This window comes from Eucalyptus grandis, chromosome 11 (assembly GCF_016545825.1).
Source record: "Eucalyptus grandis isolate ANBG69807.140 chromosome 11, ASM1654582v1, whole genome shotgun sequence".
In the NCBI taxonomy this organism is placed as follows: Eukaryota; Viridiplantae; Streptophyta; class Magnoliopsida; order Myrtales; family Myrtaceae; genus Eucalyptus; species Eucalyptus grandis.
Window position 1 is genome coordinate 16,759,689 of NC_052622.1, and position 16,047 is coordinate 16,775,735.

The window sequence follows — 16,047 nt, forward strand, 5'->3', positions numbered from 1 at the left end:
AAGCAGGTTGTCTCCTTCTCTTTCTTGTCCCCCCCGGGCATTCCTCTCCAATTTTGCTTTTTATTTTTTTCCTTTTTTTTCGGTCGAAATTTCTTTCCCCAATTTTTTCCATCCGCTCCATTTTCGGAATGAAATTGAATATTCCTCGATTTGATTTTTATTCCCTAGCCTTTAATTCCCCAGATTTAATCAAATCAAGTCCCCAACAAGAGGTCATTAAATGAGGTTAAGACTCGTCGTCGGGTCGTGGTGGTGATGCTCCGAGCATGATTTGAGATGAGATGGAACGGCTTTTGTGGCCATTAATTGTAGAGAACGAGAAAAATGAAATTAGGGAAAGAAATTTGTAGCATAAAGTTTTATGGATTTGTTTTTTTTGCCCGTTCTATATCTGGGTAATATCTTTTGCCCAATCGTGCATAGAAGGCCGAATCGTACCACTTGTGCCCACCTCGGTCGATTGATAGTATTTCTTATCAAGCTTATTGCAATTTTTCATGGAGCCCACGGATGTTCGATTGCTTCGAGAAGAAGGGTGGTGACTGATAATGACAAAGTAGAATTGCAATCATCCTAAAGTGTCGAAAACAATTTAAAAGGACATAATGCAGTTTCGCATCTATATGATATTTGAAATTTTAATAAATAAATAAATAAGTCGCTCATCATTGTGAAGTTTTGAATTCATTATGAAAGTTCAGATCTGTGGATTAGTTATGTTTCGTGATCATGAGGGTTTAAGAGATAACTCTAGATTAGTGATGTAATATTGGATTATCTCTTTCTCGGGATATATTAGAGAGATTTGACTTGGTAAATTCAGAGTAGACTCACTTAGGAAGCCAAGCAAGGTCTACCCTCGACCTTTTTTAAAGGGCTTTATGGTCTCGTGTCCTCATAACATGTGGCGACACACCATTCGCTAATCTCTTCATGATGTAATTACAATAAGGCAAGATCTCGCTCACTTACCATAATAGTCACATCCTTGAAAACACTTAGCTTGTTATTCATATTTGGAATCCATAAATAAGAATACCAACATGGTTTTCTCTAGCATTGATCTCACCTCTCCTCATTGACTGAGCTTTGCCCCCACAAAACATTTTACTTGCCATCCGACGCTTGAGCCCAAACTAAACTCGATTCGTCTCCATCCTTAAAAAAGATAAATAATAAAGATATGTAATTATTTTGAATTTTGGAAAGATGAAAGAGTTGACAAAGTAGGGTCTTAATGTTAGGGTTTTTAGCTAGCCTCCCCCAAAGTTTACGTCTAAATAGTAGCTTGCGGTTAGACCCGATGATGCCACCGAGCATTGAAGGGTCATGTGATTCTCGAAAGGTAATTTTTGGCTATTTCTCGGTCAAAAAAAAAAAAAAAGTTGGCAAAGTAGATTATCAGAGAGAGTGGATAATTGGCACCATTGGTGTGGATAGAGTAGTCAACTTTTTTAGCGCGTTAATACGGTCAATCAGTTGATTGACGAATCTGACTTAAGGATAGATTTTCTACTTTCCTAACGTGCATATTAATGAAAGTTTTAGAGTGACGTGACAGCATATGCTCTTTATAATTAATTGGTTAATTAACTAATATGTTATAATCTCAACAAGGGCAGTTGATTGAGAATATTTTTAGTTGTCGAGTCATCAGAGAGTATCTATATTTTATTTGAGCTCGAGCCTCGAAAAAAGGAAAAAGCTGTGGCCAAGCCACAGGAACCAACCTCATATATTTAATTAAGGAATTCAGTGATTCCAATCATCGGCAACGCCTTTTTAAAAGAGGGGAAAATGCCTATGTGAGGCTAGAAATGCAGACAAAATTATTATAAAATCAAGGTTCTCGTGAACTAACTAAATTTGTCAAACGAATGTGTTAAGCTGAAAATGATCCGATTGAAATTCACTCATTTTAACTCATTTTGATTGATTTTCATATAATATAAATCTAATTTTTTATATGGAAACTAGCATATATCGCTAAAACACTTTAAGATAAACTCATACCTAATTTAACATCTATATTATTATAATCCATTCACAAGATATAACTAACTCGTATAATAACCCTACATACCCTACCTATTAAATGCGAGTCCTTTTTTATTTTTTCAGTACTAATCTATGGTGCGTTTGGGAAGACTTTTGGGAAAAATCTTTGAGAAAATGCAAAGACATTTGAGTTAAAGATGTTTTCCAAAATACAAATTGTGTTTGGTAAATTTTATTGTAAAAGTCTATTGTAAGTATCTTTGAGTAAAACAGTGTTTGGGAAAATTATATTTGCAAAGCCTTTTGTTATTAAAAAAAAAAAAGTTGGCTAGCTAGAACAAGTAGTCGTCGGCAAGGAGCAGGCGGTCCGGCGAAGTGGAGGAGGTCGCGCGCTGCGACCAGGCGACCTCCGGCCACCTCTGCGATGAGGTCATGGGTCGCCGGAGGTCACGACGAGGTGGAGGAGGTCGCGCGCCGCGACCCGGGGACCTCCGTGACCCAAATCTAGGTCGCGGCAAGGTCGTGGGTCACCGGAGGTCGCGGTGAGGCGACCTCTATGACTGCTGTGACCCAGGCGGTCATGGTGAGGTGGAGGAGGTTGCGCGTTGCGACCTAGGTGACCTCCGTGAACCAAATATGGGTCGCGGCCACGTCTTGGGTTGCCGGAGGTCGCAACCTAGAACCCGGATCTAGGTCGCGATGAGGTGGCGGAGGTCGCGCACCGCGACCTCCTCCACCTTCGTGACCGATGACCTCTGCCACCTTGCCACGACCCCTGATGGGGTCGCATGACTGGTCGGCGATGGTTGCTGGGGTGCCGCGACCATGCCAGCCTCTCTTGCCCGTCGCCGACCCACCACAATACCTCGCTGGCCTCCTTGACGAAGAAGATGAACAGTGCCCAGCCATTCCCATTCCCAAAATGCTAAAAGCCCAAGGCAGCCCCTAAGCTACCCTGGATTTTCAGCTTTGGAATGTCAACATTTATTCAAAGCAAGTTTCATTGGGTGTTCCCAAACACTTAATATTTGGGCAAACGGGCTTTGGACCCTTTTCCAAAGTGGTTTCCAAACGAACCCCTACTTTTATTCTAATTCTCACTTTTCAGATTTTTGTTTTATTTCCTTATAGAGCGTAAAAGTCGAAACCCACATTGATATTGTCTCCATCCCAAGTTTCTAAAAATGTAGGGATTCGAATCATCCACCTCCCCTAAAAGGCAAAGTTAGGACTAACAATCGCAACTTGAATAAACACGGCTAGTAAGTTCGAATTAACGAGTATGATACAAATGTACGGAAAAAAGTATTGTGCATTCGTCAGATGTGTATCGCGTACCCAAAATCATTATTCAGATCAACCCACCGGTGAACACGAAATTTCAAGACCCGTTTGGCTAAAGACTAAGTTAAGTGAACCTTAGCTATTAATTTGGTGTATAGCTAAGCGAAAAAATAATTAGACATGGGTCCAGATGCCGTGCCAGCTCACAAGCCATTTTCACTCGCTTTGTAAATGACTGAGGCGACTTTTCACCTTGGCTTCGGACGGTGGTCCACACGTGCCTCCGGACGGTGGTCCACACGCGCCTCCGCCGTACGCACGTGACAGCGAGGCCAGCCGACCAGTGAGGAAGCAGTAACTTCGAATAGCCAAAACCCCCAGAATAGCGACAGCTGTGATACGCCAGTTTCGTTTTGTGTTTCGTGCTTTTTTTTTTATTTTTAATAGTCGTCTTAGTTAAATTAAAATAAAATTTAATAGATGCATTGAATTTAATCTGGACTAGTGGCGAGTGCCTTCAAAGCAACCATTGACCATACCTAACAAAAAAATGAACAATTACGTTTTTAATTTAACAGTTGCGTATAACAAGGAAAGCAATGGTTTATAAATGACAAAGTTTCTTTTAATGTCCCAAGCTATCCGTTAACAAATCCCCATTTGATTACGGTCGATTGGTATTCTAAGTTGGTTTTCTGTGTGTTTTTTAAATTGCAACAGTTTTCAACGTGTTCTTATGTTAACTTTAAACCACACATTGCGAATTAGATATACTTTAACACTAGAGGGATGTCTGAGAAGCACCCGTTCATGGTCACCCCCACGATCGAGTCCGTGCATTTGATTTCCCGAGCAATGTCTAAACGGGATGGCCGTATTTTACTCCTGTCTATAAGGCAAGATCGGCGCGAGTGTCCAAGTCCTTTGTCTACATTGCTTAGACATTCGGGGGATGAGAAATAAATGAGAATCGACTAAAAGAAGGAACCTAAATGAAAATAAAGGTATACTACACTGGTCATAAAATTTGTATTAAGAGATACGACAAACCCCGCAATTAAATTTTCAACCTAGTTGTCGTATTTATCATCCCGGTTCAATTCTCCACATCATCATTTGACACAAAATTTTCTTCAAGGTACGAAGCATTGGAGAGAAAATAGTTCACGGTGCTAACTCAAAGCAGTCTCAAGGACCACGACCTTCAAGTTATGCTAAAGCCTTGTTCGATGCCATGTCTGTAGGTTTCCATGGAAATCGGTCCGGCGGGGGCGGGCGGGGGCGGGCGAGTTCAAATGCCACATTTTTTTCTTTGAAAAAAAAAAAAAAAAAAAAGAGATAGGGAGAGCATGAATGAAGTGGGAAAATGGGACCACCTTTTACTTTGTGAAGATTGCGGTTGTTGGGGAAGGAGGATAGATGAGCACCCAAGTGAATGGTGGGAGTCTGCGTGTCTGTGGGGGCTCGCGAGTGATGCGCCGATCTCGTCTTGCTTACCTAACAAGGATCGAATTGCCCAATTGTGTCCGGATGGGAAAATGGAAAAAAGAGAGGCCGCTTTGTTCTCTATCTTTAATTTCTGAATTCGGACCCACCTGCCTCGCACCCGATTCATGCTCTATATCGTAATCTAGCCTTTTCGAGTGATGTCCCCTTCACTTATTTTAAATTAGCCATGACCAAAAGATTGCTATACCGTATCTCGAATATCTTTAAATTAATCTCTCTCGTGATCCCTTTTTGTGGAAAAAAGGTAAATGATTTTAAGCGTGCGGAGTGGATTACCGTGCCGGTCTATATAGCAATCTAGCCTTTCCGAGTGTTGTCCCCGTCAATTCACAACCCGGAGATTGTTATGCCCCATCTCGAATTTCTTTAAATTAGTCTCTCTCGTGATCCCTTTTTGTGAAAAAAAGATGAATGACTTTAAGTGTGTGTAGTGGATTATTATGCTTGTCTATATCACAATCTTAGCCTTTCAAGTGTTGTCCCCTTTACTTATTTTGAATTAATCACAACCTAGAGATTGTTATACCCCATCTCAAATATCTTCAAATTAATCTCTCGTTTTTTTTTTTTTTTTTTTGCTGAAAAAAAAAGATAAATAATTTTAAGTGAGTCTAGTGGATAATTATGCTGGTTTATATTGCAATCTAGCCTTTCGAGTGTTGTCCCCTTCACTTATTTTAATCTAGCTACGATTCGGAGATTGTATACCTCATCTCGAATATCTTTAAATTAGCCTCTCTCGTTTCCTTTTCAAGAAAAAAATAAATGATTTCAAGCGTGTGGAGTGAATTATTATGCCAGTCTCGCGTAGATGAATGTCTAAAATTCGGAACCTCGGAGTGTTCTTAACCATAAATGGTACAAAGAAGATTTTACAGCACTTCGCTCGTGATAAATCGGACTTAAATGGGACAAACGCATCGCGTCGAAGATCTCATCTTTCCGACCCGGTTAATCCCCTGTGCGAACACGCGCAAAACCATCCCGTCCCCGTGCATCGGGTGGGGAGATTGGTGTAATTCGAACATTACACCATTCCATCAATATCACAGTCGTTGTCCCGTATTTCTGCTGATAATTATTCTCTCCTAGGTCGATGCTCAATGATTGATAGGGAGCCGATAACTGATTTTCACTCGACGACGAAGACGGGACAAAAGTCCGTGGGGGTGGCGTGGAGAAAAAGAGGCCCTTTTTTCACACATGCCACGACCCAATTTGCTTTTTCAAGCCCTTTTTAACTAACCTTATGTCCTGCCTTTCAATTCATTTTGTGATGCATTTTAGGTAGGTTCCGCGAATCAATCATGTTGTACGGCCACCATTTCCCTAATTACCAGCGCAATGATTACCGACGGGATCAGGAAATCACGACCGCGATGCACGGGTGTGTTGTCCACATTGACATTCACTTGATTCGATGCGAGATTAGCCTGATTGAGAAGACTCAAAGAGCTCCCGATCGCCAATATCGCAAAACCCGTCGAACCCGTTGAAAAGAGGCGTGCATTGACCTAGAAAATTCAAAATTTTTGGAATCGAAAATCAAATCATCTGGTCCTACGATCGAACTGAACAGAAGCCTAATTCTTGACAATCCAATAGAACCGATGAATTCACATATCTTGGTCAAATTTACGTTGATTGAATTGCCAATGATGGGTTGTGATTGTAGGGCCACACTGGAAAAAAAGAGAGGAGGGTTTAGTGGATTTTTTTCATAAATGATGGACTCACAAATTTAAGGAAAGCACGAGTAAGTGAATGAGACAAAATAGGTGAATTTTTGTAGTAAAAAGAAAGATAATAAAATAAAGAAAGGAGCAAATTGGATGAATTAGTATAACAATATGGAAGAAATACAGATTTGCTTCTTCTTTTGGAACAAACGATGCGTGAGAGGAGATTAGAGTTTAGATTTACAAGTTACTTCTTCGAGAAATAAAAAAGTATATATATATATAAATTGGTCTTGCTCAGGCAGTCCAAGCCCTACCCTGAAACTGGGTATTAGACAAGTGCCCTTTAAAACTGCCCAAAATCAATCGGTTCGGTTTGATCCAAGCAGTTCTATATACTCACCCCAGGAGGTGTGTAAAGAACGGATTACGTGGGCCGTGGATATTTAACCAGAAGACCGTAATACTCTACTGCACGAAGTAGCTGTAGATGCCAGAGAAGAGGCCGGAGAGGAGTCGGAATTGGGTTCGTTAACTTGGGCCGGGCCGGTCGGGCTTCTCAAGTCGCTGATATTGTCACTCTAGGTGGAGGTGAGCCTTGGCGAAGAGAAGGCCCCATCAATGGGCCGGCCACATAGGGGTGGGCTTTATGACACCACTATCTTCTTCGGCCCACGATCGACAATACATTTTTTTTTTTTTTTTGTGGGTCGAACGACAATACGTAATTGACTCATTTTCGCACTTTCAATTCGGCAAACTCCCTAACCCCACCCCCATCCCCCACTTCTCCCTTCGCGGAGGGTTTTTCTTATTAAGTCCTTACACTTTTTATTTTTTTTGCTAATCAAATCTTTCTAACTTTTGCAAATTATCCAATCAAGCAGCTTGTCACACACCAAATCCGACCGAATCGAGCCCACAGGCCCATTGGCCAACATTGTGAGTACATCTTTTCAAGGCGAAGAACTTTCTTGAAGTTAGGAGAAGCCGGCATTGACTTACCGACACGTTGTAATGGAATTTGTGTCGCCTTGCGCTTAGAGGTCTGCTCAATCGTTTTCAATCCATCCGTAGTTTCGCGAGACCGATTTAACCCATTTCATCATGGAAAATTAATATATGGAACGAATTAGTAGAACGATAAGATGAGTTCATAGACTTTAGAGCATATAGCATACATACAGAAAAGCAACAAAAAAAAAAAAAGGAAGGAGGGAGGGAGGAAGGAAGGGAGGAGGCAAGTTGTATAAGAACGCGACGCGGAAAGAGGAATTGGCGAGAACCCAGCTAAGGACGGACGACCCCATTCCTCTCTTTTTTCAACTGTTTCCCCTTTGTCCTTTTCTTCTTCCTCCCTCCTTCTCCTTCTCCTCTCTCTCTCTCTCTCTCTTCGGCGAGAACTGAGAGGTGAAAAGAAAAGGGGGAAGAAATAAAGGGTCGGTCAGAGGAGACGACAGGGGACCTGTTCCTCTTCTTGCGGATTTTTCTAATCGATCTTCGTCATGGGGCGGGTCTCCTCTTGAATCGCCCCTACGCCTGCCCTTCGCCCACGCTATCTTGTTTTCTCTTTTTCTTCTTTTCTTTGCTTTGTTTTTTGGTGGGTTTTTCAAGAGAAGGGAAAAAAGTATACGCGGCCCGCGTATAAGATCGCTGATCCTGGTGCGGTTCCTGCTCGGTCCGGTCAAATCCGAGCTGCTTTTATCATATCTGGGTCGCTGACTTTTTCGCAACCCTTTCCTCCTCTCTCTCTCTCTCTCTACATCTCTCTTCTTCCTCCTCCATCTCCGTTCTTCGCGATTGCGATCGGTGGGTCTTAGGGTTATGGTCTCTTACCTCGAGCTCGCGCTTTGAATTCCTCCCCCGATCATCCACGGAGTTTCGCTCTCGAAGGTGCGTTCGGCCGACCCCATTTTTCTTTTTCTTTTTCTTGCTCGCTGGACCCGTCGGAAGCGGCGTCGGCGTCTTCTTGATTGGTTTTCTGAAGTGGGTGTGGGTCAAGGTTCTGAATTTCGAGGATAGTTGATCGTGGGCGCGTGGTTGTGTTTATGGGTACTTCTAGGTTTTCGGCGTCTAGGCAAATGGAGGCGTCCGGCGGCGGCAATTCGGACCCGTACAGAGGATCGGCCGTGACCGGGAGTAGTGGTAGCAGTAGCAGTAGCAATTCGAGAAGATACAGTCTATTATCGGCTTCGAACCTCATACAGGCGCCGATATCGACTTTACTGGAGTACTCAGGTCTGTTGAGAACGAGGCCAAACCATCTAGAGACTGAGCCTTTGTTCCATGGAGGGGTCTCTGGAGGTCTTCACGGTCGGGCGGAGGATTCTACAGTGACGAGCAATGATGGGGAGGTTTCGATTCGGATAATCGGGGCAGGAGAACAGGAGCATCATAGGGAGAGGGCTGGATTGGTTGTGGGTCAGCAGGTGAGAGAAGCTGGCGGAACTAATGAGGCATCGACACGATCGCCGGCTGCAATTGCGGCAGCCGATGGTCAGGGAGATGCTAGGAGTGGAGCAGGTGAGGGGGCTTCGCAGCCGGGGAATGGAGGCAGTGATTCAGAAGGCGGGGAAACTAATGGCAGGGAGTCTTCGTACCAGAGGTATGATATTCAGCAGGCCGCGAGGTGGATTGAGCAGATTCTGCCATTCTCACTGCTCTTGCTGGTGGTCTTCATCCGGCAGCATTTGCAAGGTATCTTCCTGGTATTTAGTGGTCTGCACCATTAAGAGATTGATAGTTTGGCTAGAGATGAATGCTCGTGAGAGAGCGATAGCTTCCAAATGGCCAAACGCATAGTGATGATTGTCTGCTTTAACTTTCTTTTGGATTTTTTCCCTGATGTCCTTATACCTCATTGTGATATCGCATGTTATGGTTGATCACACAATTCCCAAAACTTTCGGTGCCTGTTTTGATTTGGTTATGTCAAGAATGCCCGAGAGAGAAGCTGAAAGTGCAGTTTGAAGCTGCGTTAAAAGGAAATGCTAGTATAGGTTACGAACATGAAATAGCCATATCAAATCTTTTGAAATTATTCTACAAATGGATGACTGCTGCAATTTGACATTGATGATCACTATGAATGAAGTGATGATCCAGAGACCATTTGTAAGTTATTATGAATTGTTACAGGAAGAAATGTGAAGGTTTGAGTTTGGGTGACTAATAATTTAAGGTTTGGTTGTTATAGTTGAAGCTGCTCTTTGTGACTGTTTATGTATATTAGCTGCTTCACGAACTTTTTTTGTTGAGTAGCCCTCTCTCAAGCATACTCTTGTTCAAATCAAAATTTCTTTCTGCTGAATGTTAAAATCAATGGGCACAAAAACTTGCGAAATTGTTATGGAATTATCATAAACTATTAACCTTTTCACTTTATATTTAAGAAGTTAATGCATGCTTTATTTTAGGCTGTTTCTCCTGGTCTAGTGTGGATATGTATGTAGCATGGATATTTTTTAGTTTTTGGGAAATTTTGTGGAGGAGCTAAAGTCCTGATCATTTCTGGCTTGGCCAAAATGAAAAGAAACATTTTTTGGATATGGTAACAACAAATCATTGTGAGGTCAAAAGTGGTTGCCATATTTGGTCACCCAGGGCAACAATGTGATTTGGCTCCTTAGATTGCAAATGGTGATTGAATTTTCTTGCGGAAGTAGTAATTTGTACTACAGCCTAGTTATTTGAAAGCACTATAGCTTTCCGTTTGTAGATCTGTAGAAGTAAATGTCATATTATCTTCCTTTTAACTGGAGGGAATTTGTGTATGAGAGTGGAGTTCATGTTGAGTGATTCACAATTCTTTTTGGCAAGGAATTGCAGGTTTCTTTGTTACCATTTGGATTGCTGCTTTCTTGTTCAAGTCAAATGATATCCTACGGAAGCAAACAGCTCTAAAGGTGCTTATTTTTCACAGATATGGTACTTCCTAATTTTATAGGCAGTCCGTATTATTCAGAGTTCTTTGATTGTTTGGTTAAGAGGGGCGATTGGTTGTGGTTGCAGGGGGAGAGGAAAATTTCTTATCTTATTGGCATTTCACTTTTATTCACACTTCATATTGTTGGGGTATACTGGTGGTACCGAAAGGACGATCTCTTGTACCCATTGATCATGTTTCCTCCCAAGGGAATACCCCCTTTTTGGCACGCAATGTTCGTCATTGTAGTCAATGGTATGTCTTTTTCTCCATGATAATAGATGTATTGTTTCCAATGTAACTTTCTTCTTTCCCTTGCTCTAACAATCTTTTTTCAGTTTTTGGTGCTGCGCTTGAGTACTAGCCTATGTTACCATTCGGAAAAGAAAAAACCCTTCTATTCCTAATTCACATGGCATTTAAAAAGAGTAAGAGAACTGGGAAATTCATATTTAAGCGATGGATCGATTAGAATGTAACATTCAGGAATTGTCTGTGCTGAATTACGCTATGATATCTTTTTATAGGCTTATTATCAACAATCTTTCATGAACAGCCAAAAGGAACCATGGAAAACTTTCCTTTATGACTAGATCTCCCCTCGCAACCTCTGATATAAAAGATATAAGGCCTCTGAATGCTGTATTAGATGAGTGGGAGCCTATCTTTGGCTACTGCAAATCAGTGCAAAGAAGGGTTTTGTCCGTATCATTGTGACAAATAAATAGACATTCTACTGCGTTGGTGGGTGGCCGGGGATGGGGGGGGGGTCCACTAATTAAATCGCACCAAGCAAAAGCTATGACCAGTTAGCAGACATAACTGCAGGCTACATCTGTATGAAGTCTTTGAAGTATAATACCGTTGGTGAACAGAGACATCAGTAACTCGGCATATCCTGCATATTAGTACTTACCTTATAGTTATTATTATGTCATGTGTTGCCAGAAATAAGTTTCGAGAGAACGTAGACAAGAGTCTGAGCTTTCTTGTAGCCAACTAAGTAGCCCATTTTGAGTGAAGCAATGTCTCCCTTGATTGGTGTTTCGTGCCCAGATTAAGGGAGGATTTGGATAGTCTTGAGCTGAATTTGGCAACTGCTAAAATGGAGGGATTGTTTCTCTTCCTCCACTCTGTCGTATTACTACGCAGAGATTGCTTGACATAATGCATTCATCAGACTGAAGGGTTTTATCATGCAACCATACAATTTGTCATGTTTCAATAAAGTTGGAGGAAACTCGAGTGGATAAGGATAGCAAAAGACAATGGAAGAAGGTTAACTAAGTGATTGGAAAAGGTTCACTTCTTGGGATCAGTGGGTTGGTCTTCTGTCTGCCTTCGTGAGCTCTGTGCGGCCTTCAATTGAACAAAGCATATTGCACTGTTGCCACTGCCCCTTGGGCATGCCTCCTATACTCATTTGATTATAGTGGGTCCCTATGGATATATAATTGAGAGGAGATGGATGTTGCTCAATAGAAAGCTAGGAGAAGGTTTAGCAAGGAAGATTCAGGTGTGGAACAGGAAAGACTTTTGAAAGGAGGGGTTTAATAGGGAGAGGTGGGATTATTGAAGATCCTTCGTGACCCTTGTAGGAAGCTATAGCTATGACTCGATTATCCTTTAATATTTGATGTAGCACATCAGTCATATTGATCTTCGACTGGTAGATCTTAAGATTTAATGTTTGGAGTGGAGCATTATTATTTTTAGGCATTAATCACAACTGAAGAAATGCGTGATAGAAGCGTGTGTTAGCCAGGGGATTCTGGAGCCAAAACAAGAGTGGCCTTTCCTGATAGGTGCTATGTTGCGTTCTCTTTTCAAGGCTTATTTTGAATTGATGGAAAGTTATATATCTTTGTCAATGCTGGTGGGTTTAACATAGGCACATGATGTACAAAGTGCATGTTCATCTAGTAATCATTGTGACCCAAGTCATATGACTTGCCTTTTTCTACTTTTTTCTTTCTGTATCATTATATCCTTTATAGTTTGGGGACAAAGTTTTGTTTCAGTCCTCTTCTAATTTTCTGAATCTTGTTTCTTTGAGATGCCTTCTTCATTATTTCTCACTTACTTACTTGATGAGATTCCGGAATTATTCCTTGACTGTTTTCTAAATTTTCTGAATGTGATTCTTTTAGATACTTTGGTCCGGCAAGCAGCTATGGTGATCAAGTGTCTTCTGCTAATATATTTCAAAAACAGTCGAGGGCGGAATTATCGCAAGCAGGTGAGGTCAAGTAGAGAACTGTTACACTTGTCCATTTGAACTTGTGATTCTTGAAATGCCTTGTTAGAAGAGTAGAATATGTAGGTTTCTCATCTCTAGGTTCTTTTACCCCTCAACTCTCACCTTCTTCATCTTCCCTGCACTCTTTCACCTTTCCACGAGAGTAAAAGTTCCAGGTGTATATGGAGTTTAATGTGTTGCCTTGTCATTGTTTCAATCTACTGGTGCTGTCTCATTGCTTAATTTTTCCAGGAAAGGTGGATGGTTTGTACTAGATGCACGCACAGACATTTATTAGGTTTCAGTATTGCTTTCTCACCCATTATCATGTGTTTTGCAGGGTCAATTGCTAACTCTGGTAGAGTATCTGCTTTTGCTGTACCGCGCGTTATTGCCGACACCTGTTTGGTACCGGTTTTTCTTGAATAAAGAGTACGGAAGCCTTTTCTCTTCTCTGATGACGGGATTGTATCTGACTTTCAAGCTCACATCTGTTGTCGAGAAGGTAGAAATCAAGGAAACTTGCATCTCCTTCTTGTGGAAGCTGATTTTAAGCATATGTCCTGATGGTTTCATACTTTTGTTGCGATATTGTTCTCAGGTACAGTCCTTTTTTACTGCATTAAAGGCATTGTCTCGTAAGGACATCCACTACGGGGCTTATGCAACTGCCGAGCAGGTTATTGGACTTACATCTGTTATTCTTCTCAGATTAATATTTTGAACTGAATGTTGCATGTCTTATGTCCATGCTGCTGTTCCTTACAAGAGCAATGCTAGGATTTTTTATACACGGTGTTACTGGCGGTTATATACATGATCAAACCTCAGCAGCTAGAATAATAGCATGCATTGATGCCTAGCATAAATACCTGGTTGCGTGCAATGTTTGTACTCGTCTTTGAGCTATTGGTCATGCAGTTCTGTTCTATCCTTTCTTCCAGTTGAGAGTTTCCCATGCATTGAAAGAGTTACTTTATGTTATGCAGGTGAATGCGGCTGGAGATTTGTGTGCAATTTGTCAGGAAAAGATGCATGCTCCCATCTTACTTCGCTGCAAGCACATCTTTTGTGAAGATTGTGTCTCTGAATGGTCAGAATGACACTTTCTCCACTGATGAAGTTCTTCTATATTGCATCCCTGAGAACGTAGCTTTTGCCACTTATAATTGCACATGTCAGCTTACAGATTCTTATCGTTTGCACATCTTTCGTTTTAATTGATTGTGCAACTTCTTGTCTGTTAAAAAAGAATCTCTGAGAACCTGGACTATTCAGAAATGAGGCCTGATATAGACTTACATCAGTTTGTGCTGTAAATACTCTTTATTCCCCTGATAATAATATCTCTGACAACACCCAATGCAATATGGGAAGAAAGAGAAAATTGGGTGTCGAACAAAATGAAAGATGAGTACTGAAGTTCTTTCTTAAGAATGAATACCATGCAAAAGTTTTGTTGCAACCCCACCGAAACTGATAAATATATTTTGGTTAGACTGTCTGTATAAGCTGCTCGTTGATAAGCTGGAGCCTGGGCAAATTGAAGTTTTTAGTATGGTTAAAGATAACCTTTTGATACACCGTGTTCTCTAGGGAAATGAGGCCAAATATGGCTCCACTCATCTTCGAGCGGATGCATGTTCACTTTCAATCATGTGTTGCAATTCTTTTCTTTGTGCTGTATTTTGCCATCATATTCTTCTGTGTACGTTATGTCAGATTAAGGTGTCATTATCAATGTTTCTGTACAAACAGGTTTGAAAGGGAAAGGACATGCCCACTGTGCAGGGCTTTGGTGAAATCTGCAGATCTTAGATCATTTGGCGATGGATCAACGAGTCTGTTCTTCCAGATATTTTAGGATCTTATATTGTTAAAAGCCTTGGAGTTTCATGAAGAAGTCAAATCCCAGGTACAATCTCATTGGCCTTTTCAACTGCAGAGGCAGATCCTCCAATATCTTGCTGTGTCCCATATTTGTGTTCCTCTGAGAAAATCGGATTGATCGAAGTAGCCCTGGATTGTAAACTGGCTATATGTTCACATGTTGTGCCGAGTGTACCTAACCTCCGGTATAGAAGAAAGTATGTTTCATAGAAAACAATCGACATATGTAATTCTACCCATTTTTCATCAATGAAAGCCTTCTTCCATTTGAACTGACGCGCATGCTTAGTGCCGGCTGTTAAGGTATATGCTTTCATCTTATAGGCTGCTTAACTTGAGGTATTGCATTTGCGACAATAGGGGATTCGAAATTTGAACTAAATAATACTCATGTCTGAGTTCTAGGCGAGGAGAGAAAGTTCTTGCGATGCAATATCATGATTTGCTATTGTTTATCTCGATATTATGTGAATTGATTCTCGGATCTTCCTCACGTATTTAGTGATGGATGGAGACTTCAGGCATTCTGTAGTAAAGAGCTGCACTAGCCTATTCACATGCCCATTCACCTCTTCTCTTCTCACTTACTCTTGATTTCCCATCATTCTCATTCACTGTGTCTTTCAAACTTGGTGCAGTATGCTCTCCCAAGTTTGATTTGCATCAAATAACCCCCTTGAAGTTTTTGCATCTCAGACCATTTCAAGATTTCAAGTTAGTCCGAATTCGGATGACATTCGATCCCCCGGCTTGCGAGTGACACACTTCGAGGGCATTTGAGATGGTAAACGAGTCTCCGGGTTGGTAAAATCTCTCGCCGAAACTGAAATTTGATCGAAGGGAAATGAAACCCTTTGAAAAGTCTAAGGAGCAATATGATGTCGGAATATATGCAGCAAAGTCGTAGAACTTGGGCTGGAAATATCCTAAGTTTTGGAGACTTTAGGGTCGTGCAATGAAAACTCGCGGAAATTGTGCGAACCAGTGTTTTTCTTAAAGTCCGCTGGCCTTTGTTGACCTTAAGTCAAACGTGTCTCTACGTTGAATTTTTCGTTGCTGTCCATGTGATGAAACTTGGTGCCGATGTAACATTAAGTAGGTGTCACGTCAATGACGTTGATTTTTAAAATATTAAAGTATAGAGAATTTGAATAATAAAAAAAGGAGGGGACCCTTTAACATTGGCGTTTGTCACAAGAAATTGACCTCAGCCAATGGATGACAAATGCTCGCGGGGATTGGGGGAGGGAGAGGGAATCTTCAAACCTTAAACGACCCGACCAAAACTTGAATAATGAAAAATTATTATTTATGTTTAATGAAAGCACTCAAATATATTTTTATCGTCGAATTTGACGAATGTCACATGAAGCCCCTTTTTATTAATGTGGAGTTTACGATAAGGACAAAAAGTGCTTAAGCATTTTGGATTCTCCGTGCTTATGGGGCTATGCTCTCATTTCTCACCTAAACACGGCGAGGATCATTGTACCTCGCCTTTAACATGCGAGTATTGTGCACTA

General features: G+C 41.3%; 1 protein-coding gene across 2 annotated transcripts; it reads left to right on the forward strand.

Moving 5' to 3' along the window:
* The first annotated feature begins 7,758 nt into the window (after positions 1-7,758).
* Positions 7,759-14,800, forward strand: LOC104425131 (E3 ubiquitin-protein ligase RNFT1). 2 transcript variants are annotated; one of them, XM_010037725.3, is made up of 9 exons: positions 7,759-8,363; positions 8,533-9,167; positions 10,290-10,375; positions 10,482-10,650; positions 12,546-12,634; positions 12,975-13,139; positions 13,236-13,313; positions 13,624-13,727; positions 14,393-14,800. In XM_010037725.3, the coding sequence occupies exons 2-9, from the start codon at positions 8,552-8,554 to the stop codon at positions 14,496-14,498; spliced, it is 1,413 nt and encodes a 470-aa protein (XP_010036027.1). In that variant the 5' UTR covers positions 7,759-8,363; positions 8,533-8,551; the 3' UTR covers positions 14,499-14,800. The 2 variants fall into 2 exon arrangements, with proteins under 2 accessions (XP_010036027.1, XP_010036028.1); XM_010037726.2 differs by having other exon boundaries at positions 7,764-8,363; positions 10,299-10,375.
* Positions 14,801-16,047: the final 1,247 nt, after the last annotated feature.

Excerpts from the sequence above, each read along its gene's own strand:
- LOC104425131 (XM_010037725.3), top strand. The coding sequence starts at position 8,552 with ATGGAGGCGTCCGGCGGCGGCAATTCGGACCCGTACAGAGGATCGGCC. Across the intron at positions 12,635-12,974 it reads GGCGGAATTATCGCAAGCAG|GGTCAATTGCTAACTCTGGT; the intron begins GTGAGGTCAAGT and ends TGTGTTTTGCAG. Across the intron at positions 13,728-14,392 it reads GAAGATTGTGTCTCTGAATG|GTTTGAAAGGGAAAGGACAT; the intron begins GTCAGAATGACA and ends CTGTACAAACAG.